The sequence below is a fragment of the Falco peregrinus genome, chromosome 11 (assembly GCF_023634155.1).
Source record: "Falco peregrinus isolate bFalPer1 chromosome 11, bFalPer1.pri, whole genome shotgun sequence".
Taxonomy (NCBI): Eukaryota; Metazoa; Chordata; class Aves; order Falconiformes; family Falconidae; genus Falco; species Falco peregrinus.
This window is the reverse complement of record NC_073731.1, coordinates 25,528,730-25,553,549: the sequence shown is the minus strand read 5'-3', so window position 1 is coordinate 25,553,549 and position 24,820 is coordinate 25,528,730. Positions and strand designations below refer to the sequence as shown.

At 36.7% G+C, this 24,820-nt stretch overlaps 1 protein-coding gene across 7 annotated transcripts in view; it reads left to right on the top strand.

Annotated features, from left to right (window-relative positions):
- The window catches only part of EPRS1 (glutamyl-prolyl-tRNA synthetase 1), a 39,304-nt gene extending 14,820 nt beyond the window's left edge, over nt 1–24,484 (top strand). The window contains exons 10-35 of one of the 7 annotated variants that reach the window (XM_055816270.1): nt 12–245; nt 1,645–1,729; nt 2,067–2,126; nt 2,423–2,443; nt 4,511–4,621; nt 6,239–6,375; nt 7,092–7,299; nt 7,764–7,876; nt 8,494–8,602; nt 8,719–9,090; nt 9,931–10,161; nt 10,933–11,181; nt 11,997–12,227; nt 12,552–12,817; nt 14,052–14,103; nt 14,906–15,115; nt 15,265–15,337; nt 16,121–16,200; nt 16,532–16,633; nt 17,258–17,413; nt 17,538–17,735; nt 18,094–18,267; nt 19,440–19,600; nt 20,605–20,683; nt 23,781–23,845; nt 24,115–24,484. In XM_055816270.1, the coding sequence (XP_055672245.1) occupies nt 12–245; nt 1,645–1,729; nt 2,067–2,126; nt 2,423–2,443; nt 4,511–4,621; nt 6,239–6,375; nt 7,092–7,299; nt 7,764–7,876; nt 8,494–8,602; nt 8,719–9,090; nt 9,931–10,161; nt 10,933–11,181; nt 11,997–12,227; nt 12,552–12,817; nt 14,052–14,103; nt 14,906–15,115; nt 15,265–15,337; nt 16,121–16,200; nt 16,532–16,633; nt 17,258–17,413; nt 17,538–17,735; nt 18,094–18,267; nt 19,440–19,600; nt 20,605–20,683; nt 23,781–23,845; nt 24,115–24,265 (3,928 nt within the window). In that variant the 3' untranslated portion in view covers nt 24,266–24,484. Of the gene's footprint in view, nt 1–11; nt 246–1,644; nt 1,730–2,066; nt 2,127–2,422; nt 2,444–4,510; nt 4,622–6,238; nt 6,376–7,091; nt 7,300–7,763; nt 7,877–8,484; nt 8,603–8,718; nt 9,091–9,930; nt 10,162–10,932; nt 11,182–11,996; nt 12,228–12,551; nt 12,818–14,051; nt 14,104–14,905; nt 15,116–15,264; nt 15,338–16,120; nt 16,201–16,531; nt 16,634–17,257; nt 17,414–17,537; nt 17,736–18,093; nt 18,268–19,439; nt 19,601–20,604; nt 20,684–23,780; nt 23,846–24,114 lie in introns of all 7 variants that reach the window. The other 6 variants (XM_055816269.1, XM_055816271.1, XM_055816272.1 and 3 more) reach the window with 6 other exon arrangements.
- Nucleotides 24,485–24,820: the final 336 nt, after the last annotated feature.

Here is a 24,820-nt window from a genome sequence, read left to right as displayed (position 1 = left end):
TTTATTCACAGGGTTTATCCCACATATGATTTTGCCTGCCCCATTGTTGATAGTATCGAAGGTGTCACACATGCATTGAGAACAACTGAATACCATGACAGAGATGAACAATTCTACTGGATCATTGAGGCACTGGGCATAAGGAAACCATATATATGGGAGTATAGCCGCCTAAACCTCAACAACACCGTGCTCTCTAAGAGAAAGCTCACGTGGTTTGTCAATGAAGGGCTTGTGGATGGATGGTATGTTACATGGTTGTAGTTCAGCATTGTTCCTTAAGATACTCATGACTGATGCATGCATGCATTCTCTGTTTTGGACAATGCTTTGACATCAACGCAGCATGAATGAATATTTAAGCAGTATTTAAGAACACTGCTTAATTACAGTGGCTTCTGCCACTGGCTGTGCCACTACTGTCTCAGTCTATTTACTACTCTACAGTAAGTAATTCATATCCTGTAATAAACACGCGGTAGCTTATTTTTGAACTCTGGCTTTTGCCTGTAGATGCTACTTACACATTTTCCAGTCTGAGTCATTGGATACGTTCCTGAGCAATGCCAGAACGGGGCCTGAATTGAAGAACTTCTGGACCTATCCATCTAGTCAAACCTGCCCTGCTTCCTGCCTCCCTGCCTTCCCCCTGCCTTCTTTCTTTTTTTCATGTTTAACTGAATTTCTGCAGAGACTACTTGGTGGTATAGTAGCCTAAGTATTTTCTGGGAAAGGGTAGGCTGTGGTTTTACACTTATGCAAGTAGTTTGGAGTCTAGAGAGGCTCCTTTGTTCATTCCCGTGATGGGCTAGCTGTGGGAACATGCCATCTGAAGTCATCTCTTCATAGTACAGGAGTCTGAAGAAATCCATGGATAATGCTGTCAGACAACTGCTTATAGTGTTTTTCCTGGGCTGGTTTTAGGTTATTCTGTGCTCAGCCTATGAGAGCATCATTTTACACAAGTTCCTAGCTTGCCTGGTTGTCTTACTAAGGTGTGCCAAGTGTGGGGTTTGGGGTTTTTTTTCTGATTTTATTTTTTTATTGTGTTGAAAGCCTGGATTCCTAGCTTATGCACGGAGCCACTCTGCTAGAGCCAAAATTCTTAGCAAGGTCCTCAGCAAGGTTTGATTTGTGTTCCCACCACTGCTTATTTTGCATTTCAGATTAGGCCTTTTTATTTCTTGTATAAGAGAATAAAATAGAATTCTATCACTTATGTCACTGAGAGATAACGTTATTGTCACTCAAATCTTTCTGTTTTTTCTTGGGCAAGAAAGAATCAAGCCATGTTGTTTCAGGTTCCATTATTCAGGTGCCATGAAAAGGAAGTAATGTGATAGGGACATAACTTTGCCTTGCCAGTTTTTGAGAGACTTAAGATTCAATAGGTACAGGAAAAGAGCTACTTCACCAAGAGGTCCCTCTCTGGGGTGAGCTAGAAGAAAACCTGCTCATACATTTTTGTATGGATAAGAGCTCAGTCTTTTCAGTTAGATCTTCTCATCTAGCTCTTATTTCATGCAAGCAAAACACACTGAAGCTGTGCCTTTCATGTGTGGCAGTATTAGTAAAGCTTTTGATCAGTGTAACCCACAGGTAGAACTTAGTATGTGACACTGATGAAACATCTTTTTCTACTAGGGATGACCCACGATTTCCCACTGTGCGTGGTGTCCTAAGAAGAGGCATGACAGTTGAAGGGCTAAAACAGTTTATTGCTGCTCAGGTGGGTGTTCTGTTCTGATTCTTTGAATCTCACTTGAAAAAGGATAAGTTTTTGTGAAGTTTCAGTTAAAGTACTTGTCATCGGGATGTTTCTTCTTTTGAAGATATGCTGCTTTCATGTGTACCACCTCAACAATACGAACACCTGTGAACAGGTCTGGGCAAAATGGGGTTTCTTACTTTAAGAAGTGTTTATTTTGCAAGCTCAAAATGCCTTTCTAAACTGTTTTGATGAATGCAAACCATAGAGGGCTTGTAGTCTTTGAAGGACTTTGGTTTAGGTAAGTCAAAGAGCTGGAATGTTTATATTAATGTGAGTTTCTGGGTTTTTTTTCCAGGGCTCCTCTCGATCTGTTGTAAATATGGAGTGGGATAAAATTTGGTCTTTTAACAAAAAGGTATGTGCTTACTTGAATTTGTTGCTACTCCTGGTATTCTCTTTCTGGGATATGTAAAGAATCCAGCATTCATTGGAGTGCTTATCACAACAAGTAGCAGTAGCAGTATGTTGCATCATTTGGCACACTTTCAGGAAAATGGAATGTCCCCCCCCCGCCATCTAACCTGAACTAGCACTAATGCTATTGATTCTCCTATACCAACACTTACTTGCCTTACTTAGTAGTACGGGAAAGATAACGGTATTTGCTGTAAATCTGATATGAAAACTGCATTTCATTTTTCTGCTTTCAAGCTGCGAGCTATCTGTAAGAAGGTATTACTTAATGCTTTTTACCTTAGCATATAGCTTACAGTGCTGTAAGCATACATAACATAAGCGATCATTTTGCAGCTTCATAGCACAGTCACATTTGCTTATATAACAGGAGCTCTACAAACCCACTGAAAATGCATTATTCCTAGTTTTAAAAGGCTGCCCATTTCTGGTTTGGCTTATTTGTTAACATAAACAGAAATCTTAAATTTGACTTATGTTGGCCGCTTTTCTGTTCTGTGGCAAAAGGACCAATGCGCTGCGTATACTGCCTGTGTAGATAAAGCCAGCACTGCTGATGTTTCTGACTGAATGTCAAATAAGGAATATTGCATCTTGACATGGTTAGTCGCTTTTTGGCAGTGGATGCTTGGACACTATAATAAGGCGAATTGTTATAATGCTGATTGCATATTTTGTGTGATTGTGGAAACACCTGTTATTTTGCATTGGGATTCCTGCTTGAATTTGCTTAGACAGTACCTGGATCTGTTCATTTAAGTAGTTTTTGCTTGTCTGGCATGTGTCTTGTATTTCTTCATTTATTTTGCATTTGGTCTGCTACATACACAAAGGTTTATGAATTGGTTCTTTCTGTTGCTGCATAAATATATTTATGACTAAGAACTGGATTTTGGGGAAAAATCCACAGTGGGCTCGTTTTTTGAATTGGCTTTTAAACTGAGTTTCTTAGACCTCTGACTCAACTCCTTGGACAGCACCATATTTATTAGCCAATTTTGTTTACATGTATCTGTGCAGATAGTTTTCAATTTGCAATATGAACAAAACCAAATGGTTGCGTGCAGGTAGTTCTGAGCTCAAAGACTTCATCAGTGTGAGAGCTCTTACTTTATATGTTATCCTGTAATTACGTTACTGACTTTTTAGCACCTGTTGTCTGAGTAAGGATTGTGAGTTCTAATGAGTGAAATAAAGAGCCTGGTAATAACATTGTAAAATTCAGTCATTTAGTTATCAAAATTATGATATTAAATCACACAATACACCTATATTTTGAGATAGATACACAAGTCCTTTTTTTAAAGTGTATCTAACACTTAGGAGTCTGATTTCAGTGACTACAAACTTAAAAATGTAACTTCTTACAAGTATATCATCGTATCACCTTACTTGCTAATGCCACGTAATTAGATGCTAAATTTCTAAAATTGCTGTGTAGTTTTTCACTTGAGCAGGAATAAACTAAGGAGAGAAAAAAAGTAACTTTATATTAATAAAAGCAGGTGTTTTCCTTTGTTAGTTTCCAGTTAAACTGGTAGATCTCTGGTATTCCTTTTCGACCTAGACAACTGGCTTACTTGAATTATGTTTTTAAGTGCTTCTGAACAGTTTGACAAACCAGTGTTTCAGGTATGAAAATGCTGTGAAAAATTAGGTCAGCTGAGTTTGAAAGTGGGCAATAAAAATAAAGGAAGACATTTTAGTGATAGCTTTTTCTTGCCAAACTCATGTCGTAGAAATCCTGATGAAGTCAGTGTTATGATGTTGCCTTATTATAGTATCTAATGCGTCTGTATTAAAATGCCAGATTTAATTGGTGCTTCCTCTGTAGCCAGGCCTGTCCCTGATGCTGCTGGAGTACTGACCTGGAAAATTAGTATGGGATCAGGTCTTGTGCTTCTGGAAAAAGAACAAACTGCACTGATAAATTATTGCTTTAAATACAGCTACCTAGAGAGAAAGTGGTCCAGATGTAATAGCTAGCCTATGTGCATAGTATAACTATGTCAAAGTACATTTTGCTGTCTTTCCTATGAGGCATTAGCTTGTAATTTTGGTTACTTCTGGTATCAGTAGTGCCCAGTCCATAGTTTTTACTCAAAATATTTCAGTAAAGATGGGAAATTGTGAAGTATTACCACTGTTTTCTCCCTTTTGTCTTCTATAGCTTTGGATTAGAGTAACATTAAAGCAAACATAAAAAAATGCAGTAACATAAAGAATACCAGTTAATATTCCATTTTGGTGGTGGTTGTTTTATACAACATCTTATTTCTCTGTCAATGTCATATATTCATGATCCACCTCATTTGTTTTCTGTAGGTTATAGACCCAGTAGCACCTCGGTACACTGCTTTACTGAAAGATGCAGTGGTCCCAGTAAATATTCCTGAAGCTCAAGAGGAGATGAGAGAAGTGGCTAAGCATCCAAAGGTTCTTGCTTTACTCTCTTGATATTCTTGTATTGCAGATCAGTAAGGTTGGAAGTATCTTGGCTTGGAGCAGTCAGCATGGAGAGTCCTGCTTTTAACTTGCTCAGACAGCATGAGATAAAACCAAGGTGTATTTTTTTTTCACAGAATTGTCAAAAACTGGGCAACTACTGAACATGTTTGTTCTGCAGGAGGATGTAGGAAACTGCTTTTGTAAATAATATATAGAGTGCATATAGACAGTGCATTGAAAGGCCTCTGTGGGAGTTTTCAGAGGAGTGTGGAGTTGTGCTCAGACTGTTTTTATTATTGCTTAATACTAATTTGCACAGAGTAGTTTAAATATAAAATTTTATTCAAGCTTTATGGGTATAACACAGTAGATACTGTTTATCCATGAGAGTGAAGAATGCAAGAGACTTTTTAAAATAGTTAATAACATTAGACTTAATGTGAAGTGACATACTAACCTGTTAATTGCACCAGTCTGGATTTTTTAATGTCACTTTTAAATTTGGATAGCAGATAGTTATCAAAAGTTTGAACTTCCTAATTTAATACTGCTAGTATCCAGTAAACGGAATAATATCCCCGAGAAAGGGGAGTGCATTACTGATAAAATTCTCGTTTGGCACTACTGCTAGGAAGGATGCTTTCCTTTGAGTGTGGCATCTCAAATTGTACTTAAGCTTCACTGAAAGCATCCCTTAGATATCACACTTATACTGAGGAACAAGTGAATATTGCTGAGGTTTTGCTTAATTTCTTTGTTATTATTTTGTCACTCTGAGTGTTCCTGTAGCCGTTTCTTGTAACTGAGAGGTGGGCATCTATTTTGCCCTCTCCTCTGTGGCAGATAAACAAGGAAACAGTTTTAGAGAGTTTAGAGCAAGTGAGAATTGTGACTCTTATTTTAAGAGTCAAAAAGTCTGAAGTTTGGGGAGATGCAAGCCAATATACTGAAACACTGATATTAAAAATGCTGCCTCTAGTATATAATGAAATAAATACTGACCAGAGGAAACCAATTTCAAACTCCTGATCAGTTGAAAAAGTCTGAACTCCCAGCTGTCTGACTTTAAAAAACAAAAAAAAAAAGTTGTATCTCCATTGCTCAGAAGTTTTAAAGCTGAGTGTTTTTAGTGTTATAAGTGACATATTTCCAGTTTCTGTCTTTAAAAATCTATGCAGCTGACAGAAGCTTCACATTTGTTTCCATATTAACTATATAAAAAGAAAGAATGAGAGTTACAAAGTTATTTTTGAAGGGAATTTGCATAGCAGAATGGAAACTTGGGAAAAACTTACATAGTTTTTACCTGTAAGATCTTTAAGATGTATGGACCTTAAGGAGATGGGATATGCTATGGGTTGTGTTGGAGCTAGTATTTGATAGAAGAATTTTCTTTAGCGTACTGTCAGAGGAACGCATGCAACACTTATGAACAGGAAACCTGAGAGAGTTGTGGAAGAATACTGCAGCTTTGCATTACTGTTATTGTCTGTCTTCTATCTTCATCTATCTTCTATCATAAAGCAGTGTTTTGCCTCTACATTAGCTTTAGTCAGCTTCATATAATAACAGTCTCTCCTTTGAAATTAAAATCATTATTCACAGAACGCCGATGTTGGGTTGAAACCTGTGTGGTATGGCTCCAGAGTCCTGATCGAGGGCGCAGATGCAGAGACCCTAACAGAAGGAGAGGTGGTTACATTCATAAACTGGGGCAATATTATCATCACCAAATTGGACAGGTAACCCGTTTACTAGGAGCTGAAATTAATTTTTGCTTTTCAGCTTTTCGTTGATTTAAGATGTAGGTTGTAACAGTAAAATATTAATGCTTGTCCATATAGGTCCATTCTGTGATTCTTTATATAGATATCCACTTTGAAATATGCCACAAAACTGCATTTTAGCATAGAATGTATTTTACTATATTTTCAGGTCTGAAATTACCAGTCAGTCCTTGTAGTGCATGGCCCTCTCATCCAGCATTCTCCATGTTTCTACGGTCTTATTTCCACTGTGAAACAGCTTTTTCAGACAAAAAAAAACCCACCTGGAATTTTAACCAGTTTCACCCTGTAATGCATACTGGTTTTGCATTCTAAAAACCTGATCCTATCACAGTTTCTGTTGCAGAACTGTTGAGGTGGGGAAGGGGAGACCATTCATAATGTCTTTGAAATAGATGGGTTGAATCAGTGGTGGAATGGGGTGAGCTGGGACAGAGAACATAAATATGTAGAGAATTTTTCCCCATGATTTTTACTGTCTCTTGATATTTAAGATATCAAAATTAAAGAACTTCAACAGGAGTGAATACATACAGTCTTTCATTTCCAACATCTCTCAACCTTCAAGACTGAACTCTAAACATTTGTTTTTCAGTGAATCTATTGATGGTCTGTAGTTCCAAATGAGAACTAATCATTTGGGCTTTACTCTTATTTCTGTTTTCCTGTAGAAATTCAAGTGGAAAAATTGTGTCTATCAATGGCAAGTTGAACTTGGAGAATAAGGACTTCAAAAAAACGACTAAGATCACTTGGTTAGCAGAAACTCCACGTGCACCACTCATCCCAACTGTCTGTGTTAATTATGAGCATCTGATCACTAAGCCAGTTCTAGGTAAAGATGAAGATTTCAAGCAATACATCAACCAAAATAGTAAGGTAAGTTATCTTTTTGTCTCCTCTATTCCATAAAGGTTAATGTTTAGAGGGGTGTTTTGCCAAGGTTAATGTTTAGAGGGGTGTTTTGCCATCACTATTTCCAGTTACTCTTTTTGATCTAAAGATTTAATTTCTCAGACAAGTAAATCCTGTGCTGTTGTATCTCGTTTCCATGTTTCCTTTTAACCTCTCATAATTTTAAAATTAAAATTTGACTCATGGTTTTTTTCTCAGACATTACCTGTTTTTTACACATCTGGGACCAATAATCTGAGTTTTGGTTTTGGTACATTCTTACGATATGGCATCTTCTTGCTAGTACTTGTTCTGCTGCCCCTGGAATTAACTAACATTTCAACACTTCCAAAATCAAAAAATCACCAGTATCTTTCTACAGCTCTACTGTATTTCTTACTATTTCTTTGCTCTGTTAGATTTGGATTGCTTTCTTTTAATACTTGCAGCAAGAAGAACTGATGTTGGGTGATCCTTGCCTTAGAGAGTTAAAAAAAGGGGACATCATACAACTTCAGAGAAGAGGATTCTTTATTTGTGATCAGCCCTATGAGCCAGTGAGGTAAGCTACCTAAGAATGGCCTGAGCAGACTTCACAGAGTTTGCTTTAGCTTGCTATGTTCTGATGTTTTCATACATGCGTTGGCAAGAGTAACGTTGCCTGCAAATATTTTGCCCTTTACCGTGATCTTTCTGTGGAATATTTCTGTGGACTGGCATGGCTTTTAGTTTGTACGTTCCTACCTCTTCAGACTGTCTAAGCCAAGTAAGTACATGGCACTTCTGTGCACCCCAGCTAACCCACTCAGTGAAGAGATCATGCTTTCCCTGTGATTCTAAGTATATAAATTAAGAAACCATGTTACAAAATAAAACAGACATTTCCCCAATTGGTGTGCACATACTATTTAATTGTAACAGTTCTTTAGCAAGCTACCAAACATCTAAATTACGCTGCATTTTGGCATAATATTGTAACATAAAGAAAACTTGTGCATAACAGCATTCTATGCAGATCCACAATTGTGTAAATCTGGGTAACTACAGTTGTGTACAAACGTAAACTTGCAGTTGTGTGAGAGCACCTTGTAGAAAGATTTGTTTCAAAAAACATTTCGTATGCATCTTGTGTTTCCTTTATCGTTGTATTTTCTATAAACCATTTTATAGTCCTTACAGCTGTAAAGATGCCCCATGCATTTTGATTTACATCCCTGATGGACACACTAAGGAAATGCCAACATCTGGGTCAAAAGAGAAGACCAAAGCTGAAAGTGCAAAGAAAGAGGTAAACTTGTGTTTTAGAAAAGTGACATAAAATGTATTACTGTACATCTGTTACTGTACAAGATTATTATGCTGAATACTTGGCTCTTTTTTTTTTTTTTCCTTCTCATTGTTAAGGCTGGTTCAGCTGTAAAAGGAAAATCTACTCCACTTGTTGGTGATACCTCTACTCCAACCTGTACTTCATCTGAAGGTCACCTGGTTATGTACAACAGGGTGTCTGCACAGGGTGATACAGTTCGTGACTTGAAAGCTAAGAAGGCACCAAAGGAAGATATTGATAAAGCTGTGAAACAATTGCTGGCCTTGAAAGCAGAATATAAAGAGAAGACGGGCCAGGAGTATAAGCCTGGAAATCCTCCAGTATCTGTAACTGAACAGTCTTCAAAGCTTGAGACCTCTGGTACTCTGAACAGTAAAGCTCTGTATGATAAAGTAGCAGAGCAAGGAGAAGTGGTCCGAAAACTGAAAGCTGAGAAAGCACCTAAGGTGGCTGATTAATATTTTTTTGTTTGGGTTTGCATAGCCCTTTGTCCTCTCTTTCTGTAGATGAATGGGTGCTTATGGATCCATATTTCTCTAGTGATCATCATTTGGACTGGGCTCTGTCCTGTCAAGACTTGTGTTTTCCGATACTTCTCTTTTAGCTAGATGTGTTTGCCAAAATTTGTGTCAATATTCATAAAGATGCAAGTAAATTCCTATATTTCTTAGACTGCTGTTCTGAAATGTGGACAGAATTCACCCCACAGCATAAGCTGATTAAGTATTCACATATGGTCCTTGGGGTTAAAATGTCCTGCAGTATTTATGTATTTTTTTTATTTATTTAACTCAAGATGGTCAAATTATGTGACTTCATAGGATTGACTTGTTGCTATTTAGACCTTAAAAACAAAACAAACCCCAGAAACCAGAAAGGAAAAAAGAAACTAAAGGTCCAAATAGAAAACATAGCTACTAGTACCTGTGTTCTTTCCATCCTTTCTAATGCAGAACAAGAAAAGATGTGAAATAACACTCTTTGCTTGGTGGTTAAATACTGTTCATAGTAGTGTCTTGGTGGCACTGTAAAATCTAAATAAATGGGAAGGTCTGAACTAATTTATAGGGTTATTAGGGTTGTATATCCCTTAACAGGAATTACTTTGTTAAAAGTAGGAAACTAATAGAGAAAACTTCTCTGAACAACTCTATTAAATAGTTAAGAAAATGGAATAGGTGCACATAAACTGCAGGTCTTTTCATGAAAGTATTTAAGATGCACTTCAGTCTTACATATCTATATCTTTGTTCCTCCCTCTTTCTTCCCCTTTCTTTCTTTTTCAGGATGAGATAGGTGCTGCTGTGGAAGTCCTTTTATCCCTAAAGGCAGAATATAAACAACAGACAGGCCAGGAGTACAAACCTGGAAGCCCACCTGTGGTCTCTGTCCCTCCTCAGTCTTCTCCTGTTTCTACTCTTCCATCCCCATGTCCAGTAGACAGCAAATCTCTGTACAACAGAGTAGCTGAACAAGGCGAAGCGGTCCGCAAACTTAAATCGGAGAAAGCTTCAAAGGTGTATTAATAGTGAATACTTCTGAGTGGAACAATGTTTTCAGTTTAGACTAAAACCTCATTACAGGTTTTGTGAAGCTTGGGGAACAAAATATAAGCAAGTACTTTCAAATTTCCTAAAGCGCTTTCCCAAATTCTCTTCAGCTGGTATGACTGACTTAATGAGTTCCGTAATAGTGTATGGAGAGCCCGGAAAATAAACAAACTAGTCCTTTTTGTAGTGATATAAGATAAGTGAAGTAGAATATAAGCAATAACTTGAAAAAAGGGCTGGAACTTGAAAGCTAGAATGGCAATAATAAATTTGGTAGTAATTTGACAGTGGCCAGGGAACCATTCTTTATTCTCTTTTTTGTTTATTAATTCATATAAATTAATTCATATTATGTATATTTATATACATATAAAATAAATTCATATGTATTAATGGGAGAGTATTTGCTTCCATTCTCCAGTGTACAAAGTCATGGACTGCTGTATCTGGAGGGTGCTAAGCTGCCTGAATGGGAAGCTTTCATGGCACAGAGGTCAGCCCTTGCATATACTGCCTGATTCAGTCCTTTTGATGTGCAACTTGTCAGTATTCTGGCTACCAGGTTTTACTACAGAACTCAATAATGACAACTTACACTAACAAGTTAGCTCTAAAAGTTTTATTGTAACAGCAAAATTAGTGCAATTCCAGTAAAGGTTATGTTATCTTACCTATTGTGTTGCATCTCTCTTATTTCTATCTTTATCTGCAACTGTTGTTTTTCCTTTCTTGCTTCAGGAACAAATAGATGAGGCTGTGAAAATTCTTTTAAATCTAAAAGCAGAATATAAAGAAAAGACAGGTCAAGAGTACAAGCCTGGAAACCCACCTTCAGCTCCTTCTTGTATACCTTCTACTACTCTTCCATCTTCTGTATGCTGCAGTAACTTGGCACACTGTAACTTAGTGGATGGCAAAGCACTGTATGATAATGTAGCTGAACAAGGGGAAGTGGTACGCAGACTCAAAGCAGAGAAAGCTTCCAAGGTATAATAGTCAATAGAGTAAGCAATTGTAACTCCTGCCACTTTTTGCCACTGGGGGGAAATCTGTCACCAAATAATGATCAAACTCCCTTATGTTTGGGTCATAGCTTAGCCATCAAACTTGCATGGTCTGGTAACACCACACAAGACTATTCTGATGCTGGATACTTTCTTGACTCAGAGGTGTGAATTCTAAATTCAGCTGGTGTAGAAAGTCAAACTTAACTTCTCACATCTAAATTAATAGACACATGCATGGCAGACGTTAATCCTGCAGAAGTTTTTAATGTATTTTACTTTTTCTTGCTGTATTTGGGACGGGTGAAGATAGAAGTATGTAGTGTCCTGCAACAATAGTAAGACTTCAAAACTTGACAAATCCAGTGATAGTTGTGGAAAAGAACACAAGACAAACCTATATGTTTTCAGGAGCTGCTGGGGGTTTTTTTTGCTTATATTTTACCTTGCAGAATTGGTTTTGGTGTTGGATTAGGTTTTTTTCTGTGTGTGTTTGGTTTGTTTTTTTTTTTAAAAGGCTGTTTTCTGAAACAGTTTCTTGTATTTTTCAGTACAGATTCTGTTGCAGTTTTTAACAGGCTATAGCTGGCCAGGTGGGCTAAGCAAACGTTCCGGTACAATGTGCCAGCTCTCATATTCCTGTTGCTTGGAGAAGAGCTGTTACTTGAGTCCTTGCCTAATTATGAAGCACTGTTTATTGCTAGATGGAAATTTTATTTTCTTAGCCTGAAAATCAATGCTGCTTGTCAGTTCTCTCTAATTCTTATCAGTACATCTTGCTATTTGTCCTCCATATAGGATGAAATAGATGAAGCAGTAAAACTCCTTCTTTCTCTAAAAGCTGACTACAAGGAAAAGACTGGGCAGGACTACAAGCCAGGACATCCACCAGTAGCTCAAGCCGCTTTGCCTCAGGCATTGGACACAGTACCCAGTGGTCCAGACACACCTGAAGCTAAAGCTCTGTTTAGCAAAGTAGCTCTTCAAGGAGATGAAGTTAGGAAACTGAAAGCAGAAAAAGCAGAAAAGGTAAAAATGTACTGTAATCTAAAAATCTATTTTAAAATCAGTGTGATTATGGGAACTAGAAATACACATTTAGAATAGGCAGCATTTGAATTCTGCGATCTGAAATATACTTTTAAAATTATTCCTGTCAGATACAGTCCTTAAAATGGTAATGCATTTAAGTTAAGCATTGGTTTTTGCAGATTTTTTTCCCCAATGCTGTATGGATGCCCACAATGCCATACATAGATCTATTTTATTTCTTTGATAAGAACCACTTTATTCCTGTGATTTCTGTATAAATTTCTCCTTTTTTTTTTTTTTTTTTTTTTTTAATTCTTCAAGGAAAAGATAGATGCAGCTGTTAAGGAACTTCTTCAGTTGAAGGCCCAGTATAAGTCTGTTGCAGGAGTTGATTATAAACCAGTTTCGGCTAGTGGCACTGATGACAAAGACAAGAAGAAGAAAGAGAAAGACAACAAGTCTGAAAAACAGAGTAAGCAACCAAAGCAAAATGATGGCCCCAAAAAAGAACCTTTGCAAGGACAGCGTGGCAATGAGCTGTCCTCAGATGGATCAGGAGAGGGTCAAGGCCCTAAGAAACAAACCAGGTAAAGATACAATCTTTAAGCTATTCTCTAGAAACCTTAACTGTTTACTTCTATTCAGATTTAGAGTTGTGTAGGCTTCTCATTTCACTTGAAAGTGCGGACATGTGCAAAATAACTGTATTTGTATTTAGGATCAAAGCTTATTTAGTGTCAGCTGTACCTTGGCATCCTACTAAGGAAAATCCTGCCTAGCCTGTAGGAAGAATATAAAGCAGTGTGCACACCTAGTAACTGTGGGTATTGTTATTGTCATTGAGAACTTGGTATGCTTCTGCAAATGTGCTGCTGTATCTTGCTCAGTGTGAACCCTGGAGGAAAAAACCACCCTTATGCTTATTTCGTTGTACCAAGGTTTCCAAAATACTTACTGCAAGTACCATGAGAAGTACGTAGCCCAGCCCAGAGCAAGGTACTGCTGCTGTTAATGGTGGAACCAGTGATGATTGCTGTGCATTCCCTCACTAGCTACTACCCTGAATTTTAGAAGTCTTTGCACAGCATGTCTTATGCAGCACTATTTATTTCATCTTTCAGATACACAAATTACATGCTAAGAGACAGAGATGTGGTTATTTTGTATAGAAATTATGCCTGAAAAATGTATTTTTCACCCTTAAAATTTCTCTGTAGAGATGTAAAAACTTTACTTTTGTCTACTGTCATTTGAGTCTGGTGAGTTTAGCCTTCTTTAGAATCATGTAGTTTTACTGGTTATCTTTATTTTGATGGTAGGGTCAGTTTTCTGTCTAGAACAGTGTGACTGATGCTCACGTGAGTACTGAATTCAAGTTGCATATGTTTCCTGAAATTGTAGCCACTGGCTAGGTAAGAAATTTTTAAAACAAAGAGTAGAACAGCTTACACCCAGGTCTGGTTAATCTTAGATTCTTACTGGAGGTGCTTGAGATTCTTAATGCATCGTTATGGTGAGAATTACAAGGGTTCAAGCAGTAGAAAAGGAACTGAGCTCTTTTTATGAAATCTTGTTAGCCAAGGTAAGGAAATAATAGCAATTTGTAATAGGCAATATGTACTAAACTTTCAGGAGGAAAAAAAAAAAAGGAAAAATTAGCTTTATGAAGTAAGATTAAAATATTCTGTTCCATGGCCCATTTTTTCTCCACCCCAACCTGACCCTCCCTCCAAAAAAAAAAAACCAAAAAAAAACCCGCAAGGGTAAATTTCACTGCTAAATACTGTACAGCACAAATGTGGTTCTTTTCTAATACTGTAGGCTGGGTCTAGAAGCTAAAAAAGAAGAAAATCTTGCAGACTGGTTCTCCCAGGTAAGTGCACATCAGTTTGAATTAAAATACTTGCTTTTTTCTGTTTCCTGCATTTCTATCATGGTCTTACGTAGAAGTGCCTGGATTGAAGGTCTGACTAACTTCAGGAAGCTGTAAAAAGGATGAGTGTCAACCATTCCACCCCTCCCTCCTTATATATATATATATCGATACATATATATATATGATTTTCTTAATTCACATACGAACTCCTCTTTCATTAAGAGTACAAAACTTCAGTGAAGTAAGAGTATTTCACAGGCTTGGGAGTTTGATTTCACCTCAGGATGGTGTATAACAAAAGTCAGAATCTGTTGATACTGAATGAATTTGCTGGCTCATAAGGCTCAAAACAACCAGAGTAGGGATGATTAGTTTAGATTAGCCTACTTACGAAAGATGGTAAAGAGATATTAGTGGTGTACATTGCCTCTTGCTGGTATAATTTTAATTATACCCTAAGAAATAAAAATCTTTTCTGACATGAGCTAGAGACATTTGTTACAGAAGTGCAGTTTGTTGGTTCCTGTAAATTAGCTACTGTCTCTTATTTGGATTCTTGAAATTCAGTTTTAGTTAAGTGTGTTTACATTATTTAGATCTATTATTAAACTTAGTGTTCCTGCATAACTTTTTCTAATTACAAGAAACAGAAGCAATATCAAAGCATATCTTTGCTAACTTTTTGGGCACAAAGTTGTAAATAGGAGACTTTTCTTGAATTGCATGCCGCACAGATGAATTACTAAATGTTCTTTGTGTATAAAATTGAAACTTTAGTATCTAAATAATCTTTTGAAAGGTGATCACAAAATCAGAGATGATTGAATACTATGATGTGAGTGGCTGTTATGTTCTTCGTCCTTGGGCTTATGCTATTTGGGAAGCTATCAAGAACTTCTTCGACGCAGAGATCAAGAAACTTGGAGTGGAAAACTGTTATTTCCCCATGTTCGTGTCCCAGGCTGCCCTGGAGAAGGAGAAGACTCACATTGCTGACTTTGCCCCCGAGGTACACTTAAAAACTTTGTTCTAATCTGAGTACAAGAGAACCCAACAACTTAGTCTGTGGTTGAGTATGATAGTAAAGGTTTTTTTCAAACTTGCTTTGTTTGATTTTTATTTTTTTTTTCCCTCTCTTCCCTCACCCCCTTCCTTCAGGTTGCGTGGGTCACAAGATCTGGGAAAACAGAACTGGCTGAACCAATTGCTATACGTCCCACAAGTGAAACAGGTAGACTTCTTTTCATGCAGTTTGGCTGTAAATAACACAGTTAGAGGTATAATGTAGCTGATAGACAAGTTTCCATTTTAAAAAGCGGAAACCTGTTTTTTAGAACGTTTTCTATAACTCCTTACCAAAATTTCCTAAATTTGCTGCTGCTTATAGCAAATGTCACAGCATGTATGTTCCCTTAAATGGACTTTTCTAGGAAATGTGCACTCTAGGAATTTTTCCCTTAGTATCCTGAAGAATGATTTGATTTGACTGAACAACATTTGTTGTTCTATATTGTTCATAGGAAAATTTCTTCATCTCATAATTCACTTTAGTTTTGCGTGTACTTTGACCATGGCTGTGAAACTAGCTTTTACTAAAATTTCCTCAGAGTAATTTAAATAAACAATTTAAGACCTAAGGCTGGATGAGTTTTTAATTGAACCAGGTATGTTATAGCATCCTGAAATCTCTAGGTCAGTGAATTTCTATTTTGAACCTAGATGTATTTACATGCTCAAAGTCAGTGACTCAAACGTAGTGTCATTGGATGTTAAGCTTTGGATTGTACTTTGGCTAGCAAGCAAGCAGTTTTGCAGAGAAACAGGATGACATGAAAGTATTCTTTTCAGTGAAAATAGTATGTGTTAAGATAAAAAATGCTTTGTAAAGAGAATTAAACATAAAAGCATAGTTTTTACAGCAGAGAATTACATACAGCTTGTATGTAGCAGAAAGAAAGGTTTGGCATAAACTGGCTGTATTGTGCAGAGACCCAAAGCTGCTTTCTTTTTCCAGTCATGTATCCTGTCTATGCAAAGTGGGTGCAGTCACACAGGGATCTTCCTATCAAGCTTAATCAGTGGTGCAATGTTGTGGTATGTCTGTACATGATTTCTGAATAACTGTTGTATCTTAAGTGCAGTGTAGGACAATTATTGTATGTGGACGTGGCATGACGATACTGATCACAGCACGTATTTCATGGCAAAAGTGTGAATGTGGTTTGTGTGATTTGTTTTTCTCACTTTCTAGTAAAACGTGCTTTATCAATGTACATTTATATTGTTTAAGTAGAAATCTGTGAATAGTTGACTTTTTGTCTTTGCTGAGAATTTTCTAATACTTATTTATAAACATTATATTTAACAATAATTTGGCACTTCAGCATTAATCATGGTGTTCAATTATTTTATTCCTCCCCTCCAGCGTTGGGAGTTCAAACATCCCCAGCCTTTTCTTCGCACTCGTGAGTTCCTTTGGCAAGAGGGTCACACAGCATTTGCAACATATGAAGAAGCAGCAGAGGAGGTAAAAAGCAAATGTGCTGGTGCTTTTACTTTCACAAAATTACTTTACTCCATAGCAACACAAATCTTTTTACTAGGACCTCATGGAAATCTGTCTCCTTTTCTTTGGGAGTCCTTATGAAAAATGTCAAGTGTACTAGAGCTCACTGTTTTCTTAGATGTAGCCTGTGTCTGAGGCTTTAGTCTCTTCAAACAATATGGGGAGTCTGAAGAGTGCGATATATAAAGAATGCTTTTCCTAAAAATTATTTTCGTTAAAAATCTATATAATGTGTTCACATGTTAACTGCTAGAAATTTTAACACTTCCTTTGCCTGAAATACGGATGTTCCGTTGACTGTCATGGCATATCAAACTTTTAGCTGGAAACCAGAAGTTAATGTAACCATTGGGCTGGCATTTCTGCAGTGACTGTTCTTGTTTTCTGTTGTGGTTTATAGTTGTTGCTATTTGACACAGAACATAACAGCCAAAGTTTAAAGCGATTGAAAAAAATCTTATTTTTCAATCACAATCTTGAGAAAGCGTTAAATTTTTAAGTTTGTAGACTGGTACATAAAAGTATTTCATGATTTAGCAAATGCAAAATACTGAGTAATTCTTAAAGACAATATGTTCATCATAGGTAATGCAGATACTTGATCTGTATGCTCAAGTGTATGAAGATCTCCTAGCAATACCTGTTGTGAAAGGAAGGAAGACAGAGAAGGAGAAATTCGCAGGGGGTGATTATACTACTACTGTAGAGGCATTTATATCTGCCAGTGGAAGAGCAATCCAGGTGATTATCTATTAGAAGCTTTTTTTTTTTTTTTCAGTAAGTACAGTAAGATGAAAGTCTTAAACTGATGCTTGATAGACTTAACTTTCCGTTGAGTAGAATTTTCTGTGTGCATCTGTTTCAGGGAGCAACATCACATCATCTAGGGCAGAATTTCTCAAAGATGTTTGAAATTGTATTTGAAGATCCCAAGAAACCAGGAGAAAAACAGTTTGCTTATCAGAATTCCTGGGGCATTACAACTCGAACTATTGGTGTAATGACAATGATTCATGGAGATAACATGGGATTGGTGCTCCCACCTCGAGTAGCCTGTGTTCAGGTGTGTAAAAATTCCTTAAACTACAATTTTGTTTCCTTTCCTGTTGTGGAATTCATGAGCATTTCATGTTGGACACCTGGAAGACTTAACATAGTATAGGAGCTGTTGAATTGCAGAGCTTGCTGTATGTAGTCAATACAAATTATTAGGGTATTGTGGTGGACAAGCTCCCTTTAATAGTCCATCCATTTCAAGTAATTTTATCTGTACCATTTGGATGAAAAGGGAAATGTATCCTTCACTTCTGAGAAATTGAAAGAAATTACTGTGATATAGGGCCACAACATTGTTTTAAAGTTTTTTATAACTATGAGATAACTTTTTTATAACATAAAGTACATGTCATGTTATATTGCAGGTTGTAATTATTCCCTGTGGTATCACAAATTCCCTTTCTGAAGAGGACAAAGAGGCTTTATTGAAGAAATGCAATGAATATCGTAATAGGCTGCTTGGTGTTAATATCCGTGTACGGGCTGATTTAAGAGACAACTATTCACCTGGTTGGAAGTTCAACCACTGGGAACTTAAGGTACTTCTGTTTTCAGGAGGCGTTTTGAAGCTTGTAGGTGGGGGGTATATATGAGGCATGTTAAGCATGCCTTGTATTCTGAAGACAAATACTTCTCTAAGTGAAGAGTTTCTGCCTGATAATCAGTGGTCACTTTCATTAATAAATGAAGAAAAGATGTTTTGAGACTTGTTCTCTTCGCTAGGATTTACATGTCATTAGTGATTTTTGAACTTGCAAGTCTCCACTTCGTATAACTAGAAAATGAAATTAATAGAGCAAATTACGTGCATGTTTAAAAATGTCTGCTAATACTCAAGTGTCTCCAGGGTCACAACAGTGCTGCACACAGTGGAACAGCAAAGATAAACCTGTATGACATCAAACCAAAACCACCCACCAAAATGCATTCACACCCACTGTCTTCATTTCCAATGAAAAAATGTGTACAGCTTGGGACATGTGTTAGCAGGATGTAGAGAAATTAAGTTAAACTCAGTGGACTCCTAACTTATTAGTTAAATGGAAACTTTTGTTTGATGTTATATGGGAGATGAGAAATTACATAGTTTTTACCACCGAAGTTTATGAATCATAAAAGCTTTACATAAATAAAGCAGCTGTCTGTTTGTAGTCTAATATTCTATGTTGATATCAGGGCTATATTTAACAGAACTTTTGCTATCTGCTGTTCATGCCATTGGAAGTGTTCTGTAAAAACAGAATTAAAAGGTATTATTGGATGAACTAAAACATTAAAATGACTATAGAAGTCTTAATCATTCTTTAAAATTCAAAAAAAATCTTCAAAATCTTCAAAAAACTGGATTTGCACTATTGGGGATATGCATCTTAGTGTAATTTTAGTTGTGGTTTAACTGTCTTAGTATTAATTGCATGTTGGCACAGATGCAGCATCCAAGCTAGTGAAGCAAGGTTGGAGCAAGGTATAATGCACAAGTGAAGAGAGTGTGGATGGAAAAGACAGAAATGCATAAAAGCAGTGGACTATATTCTGATACTTTTCCAAAGAAACTTAAATGTGTAGAGTGATTCCATATTAAGATGGGGCTTTAGAACAAAAAAAGAAAGAGAGGTGGGGAGAGAGAGAAAAAAAAACCAACCAACCCAAAGACTTCTGAGAATGACTTACTCATTGTACCTTCTATAACTCCTAATGTTTTTTAATGAAGGGTGTTCCAGTCAGGGTTGAAGTGGGACCACGAGACATGAAGAGCCAACAGTTTGTAGCTGTTAGAAGAGACACAGGACAGAAGCTGACCTTTTCTGAACATGAAGCAGAAGATAGACTGAAGCAGGTTTTGGAGGAGATCCATGCTAACCTTTACAACAGGTAAATTGAGAAGTACAGTAAACAGCTGTGCTAATCGCAGATGCACTTCACCTGTCAGAAGAATTTCTCCCATTGTTGCTTCATTTGTGGAGAAAGACGAGTTAGGCCCATCTTTGTGACATTTCATTTTTGTGCCTCTGAAACTTGTTCATGTATAGTGATAGAAGTTTCCTGTTGTGCTACATAAAAAGAATATTAAAGGTTTGAAATTATTTTTTAAAATACTTATTTTAATTCATGTGAAGTGTTAATAAACAAATGCACCATAAATAGTTAATGGGATAATAGTGCACAGGATTCGTTCCTGAAAGATGCTTTTGGTAGGGGATTTGGAAAGACACAAAGCTGTCCAAGAAACTTCAGTAGTTGAAGTTCTGTGTTCAGAGGTATATTTTAGACCCTATATCCTGTTGACTTTCATAGGATTGCTTTCTTATAAGCAATCAAATGCATTTGGAACTGTTATTAGCACTTATTGCATGTGCCAAAATCCCTTGTGTGTCTGTCATTGCAAATTGTTGTTTGTAAGTACACTAAGAACAGGCTGCTGATCCAGCACCAACAGCAGATTGAGTTTTTCTGCTTTCTTCTGTGGTGATAGAAGTTGCTTACAAGCAGAATATTTTTACCTGGTGTCGTAGTTTTTAACCTAGTTAAAAAGCATTTTGCTATTTAGTTTTAGAACATGATTAAAAAAGAAAAATCTGCATCTATAGTACTTACTGTTTCTATCTATAGCTGGTTGGCGTTGAACTGACATGCACAACAGTGTGAATTAACACAGTGAAATGTTCAGCAGCCCGGAGAACACCCCATTGGCAATTAATCAAGATTTTGTCTTTGAAGGTGGAAATGATAGAAAGACATAACCTGATTCAAATGAATATGTATCTTCTCTTGTAACTTTTTGTTTTGACTGACTCTGCAAACTTAGTTCATTTGGCCAGTAAGGTTATGTGCATAAATCTGCCCTGACTGAATTTTTGGTTGTTTTGTTTTCTTAGAGCTTCTGAGGACCTAAAAAGTCATATGGTGGTGGCCAATACTATGGAGGACTTTCAAAAAGAGCTTGATTCAGGGAAGGTAAGGAACTTTACTTCATTCTATCCCAGGAAGTGCCTTCGCATATTTTCTGTCCCTTATAGATAATCAGGGGCTAGAAATTTCAAAGCTTTTATATGAATACTGTTGTGGTTTTTATGGAACTTCCCCTCACAAGCAGATGAAGCCTCTCCTATAGAGTTGCACACAAAAATAATCAGCTTTCCCAAAATTTATGATACACATAGCTTTCTTCTTTTGCTAAAATACTGTATTTACTAAATAAAACAGTGTTTCAAGTTACCACCACTCAAAGTGTAGTCCTATGCCAGCAGTGACAGGGTGTCTTGCAGTGACTTACAATGCTACAGTTTGGTAATTTGTATTTAGAGTGTTACATTTTTATCAGAAGGCGCTTTTCAGAGAGATTAATGTAAATACTCAGATTAAGATAAACTTACTGTCATTATCATAATGGTAACAGTGAAAAACACTTGTCAAATCTCATAATAGGGTTCAAGTAGGAGTTTAAAGTACATGCTATTTACGTCATAGAGTTTTACTTTTATGACCCAAGTAGAAGCCATTGGGTTCATTAATAATTACTGCAAGTCTGAAACCTTGGATTGATAGTAAGAATAGCTCATAATGTGGATGATTGAGCTCTACTGATCTAGAGATCTGTGAAAAATGTAAAGTTCTGACAAAGTATTTGTACTCTAGGTGAGAGATTAAAGTCTTCAGTAGAGAACTGAGCTGCGGCTTCTTTTTCAGAGGTCCACTGCAGAAGTTCTTAACCTTGAAATTCTGTCACAAACCTCAGCTTGTGAAATTGTACATGTATTAAGATTAATGTGGTCAAGTAGTAGGTTCTCTGGGATCAATCATTAAGGCTATGTTTTATAAAAAGAGATCAGCGGTTTTTGTGTATCAATTAGATCTACTCTGAAAACGTCAAAATTTCTGATGGAAAATGCACAAATACCAAGAATTCATAGTACTTTTGTTAACTTGCACTTCTGTTGCACTTAAATTCAATTTATAAGAAGATTTACAGAAATAATTATGAAGCGAGGAGGGACTGATTTAGCATGCTTATGAAGCTGAGGATGTAGAATTTTCAGATATTCTGTGTGCAGGTGCTCTAATAGTAGTACTACCTTTTTTTCCTCTGCATAACTAAATACAGGTGTGAAATATTCTGCTTCCAAAGAGCTTTGGGCTCTTTCTGCTGACCGCACCATTTCCTTGGTGCGAGTGTGTCTACAGCATCTGGTAGTCGATTTTAAAACCCAAAAATCTTTACTCTTGGCTTAACAAATAACTGTGCTCTGCATAGACGTTCAGCTGGTACTACTGCTCTCATGTGTTGTGATTTCAAGATGGCCCATCATGTACCTTTCACTTCTGAATTAAACAAGCACACTGAAACTATTTTTGACTGTCTTCAAGACAAAGAAACAGTTAAGGAAGAAATAAGCTCTTAAAAAAATCTTAAAAATTACAGTAAACTTGTACGTAAAAAATAAACTGAAATGAAGAATCAAGCTCATTCCAAGGGCAGCAGGAATGGAATGTGAAGCTAATTCTGTATTTGTGCATGCACATAAATTGTTGTTCTTTAATTTTGATGAAATACTGCAGAAACCCCTTTCTTCTCCTGCCATAGAGGTTCCAGATGATACCCTCTGCCTGTGGAGAGGGTAAAATGCCTCGTCTTCAATGTCCAACATTCACCATTGTGTACAGCTAGATTTTGGTACTTATATAACATAGTTTATTATAATCAGCATCTCTGAATTGAAAAAAAATTACATACATCATTTTATGACTGTTTCACTCTCTACTTACATATGTCGTGTGGACAAAATTTAATAGCATATGTATTCTGTAATTTCTTGAAATTACGGTGTTAACACTGACTGCTATTTAAGAAGAAAATTTGTAAGCTTAATTCCTGTTGCTGCTCTCCCCTTACTATAATTGCAATGTAGACTGTTAGCTCTTTAAAAATGCTGACTGCTTCTGTGTTCTTTTAAGTTGCTTGCAAAGCTTAGTTGAAACTTTAAGAATAATTGCATAGATATTTTTTAAAAAATCATCTACCTACAGTTTAATGCAAGAAAAGTGTAGTAGGCTGGTAATAGTTCCTTTTTTCAGTTGCAAGAAAGTGAAGCTATAAAATGAAGTCTAGTGAAGGTGTCTTCCAGTTCAAGGCAAATTGAGAATTTTGCACTAAGAATGCAATTTTGGTGAAAGCAAGCCACAGATGAGCAAACCTTATTCACAGTTTGGATAGAATTAAAATGCCTGAAGGCTTAATTTAGTAGCTGTTGTTGCCCTTAGCTGTTAGCATTACATAAGCGTTCATATGTGTGTAAGGGGTGTTTTTTTAACAGTAATCCTACTTTTTAGTAGTAAACAGAATTTTCACTGTGAAAGCCCTATAAAATGAAAAAAATCAGTGAAATAGACTATGAGACTTGGGAAAAGAGATTTGCTACAACAATTAAGAGTAGTACTGAGAAGAGTGTATGGGATTATTATTTCATCTTTCTCAGTTTTCTTCAGTTAAGCTAACGAAAGGAAAGAGCAGGAAAATAGTCACCACTTCACCCTGCCCCCAAGAAAAATGTGCTGTTGATGATTGTTTTCTTAAAATATGTATGTTCTTGTCTTACTCAGAAAATATGAAAATTCATAGTAATGGAATTAAAAATGAAACTTCATCATGAAAGCACTGTCTTGCAGTATGTAAGCAAGCATTTGTTCTGCAGTCTGAAAGTATTAAACTTTTCCAGGAGAAAACAGTGATTATAGTTTGCACAGAAGGAAGATATATTGGGTTAAAAAAAAATAAATTATAAAACCAGTACCCCGACTTGATTTAAATGCTGCTGTGGGTTGGTGTAGGTTTTTCCATGCTGCACTGTGGAGGGATGACTATGCTTATCTATTTCTCTGACAAGAAAGAACTACTAAAATTTTATTGTGGCAATTGGAACTTTTCCGGTTTTGACTGTATGTGAGATGTTAGGGTTTAGTAATCTTCCATAGGCAAGGATGACTTTTTTTTTTTTTTTCCAGACGTATAACTGTTGTTCTCTTCTTCCCCTTCCCCCCGTCCCCCATCCTTCAGATTGTACAAATCCCTTTCTGTGGGGAAATTGAGTGCGAGGACTGGATCAAGAAGACCACTGCCAGGTAAAATATAACTGAACTGGAGAGTATCACCAAAGTCAAAATCAAAATGTTTTGAATATAAAACAGGGATGTAAGATGCCTCTGGGAAAACACTGATGTACAGTCCTCACCCTTGACTCTTGCTGTCCTGCATAATTCAGTGTATTTACTCTCTTACTTGGGAAACTTTCAGACTGCTTAGTGTGCTTTTGAGGTTTATGTGTAATACGCTTTATTGCATCTTTATTTTTAAATGAAAGTATCTATTTATGAGTATGCTTTTATTTCAGGGATCAAGATCTTGAGCCTGGCGCCCCCTCCATGGGAGCAAAAAGCCTCTGCATACCTTTTCAGCCTCTCCGTGAACTACAGTGTGGGGCAAGATGTGTCTGCGGCAAAAACCCTGCCAAGTTTTACACCCTATTTGGTCGTAGTTACTAAATTACTAGTGAAAGCACCTTCTCCTTTATCTGTGAATTGAACTTTTTTTAATAAGACTGAAATAACCCCCAAACTTAATCAGTTTTGCGACTTTTTAAATGATTTAAAAAACAAAGCCATAAACCATAAACCTGCCCCAGTTGTCAGTCTTAGGCTAGCAGTAATTCACAGACTTTTCTGTAAACATCTCTAATAATAAACATGTATTGTGAGCTGTAATGTGCTTTGGTGTTTTTTTCTGTGTGGCTCAATGGGGAGCATAGGTATCCTTTGCTCGTCTTTTCTCCGTTGTGATGCATGTGTACATTGAGAAAATGCCTGAAAGACTGGAGAGAATGCCATGAACACTGTACAGTACAGTTTAGTGTGCCCACATCAACTTTATAGATAAAACATCTGCTTTTAATTTTGCCTTCAAATTTTTCAGTTTTCGGTACAGACTTGCTGCTGACTTGTAGGCGTGGTAAACGCTACCCTTTTTGAAAACTCCCCCTGGAGTCAGGCGTTTTGAGGAATATTTTCACCCACTTGTAAACAAATTTGAAAGCTCTCTTG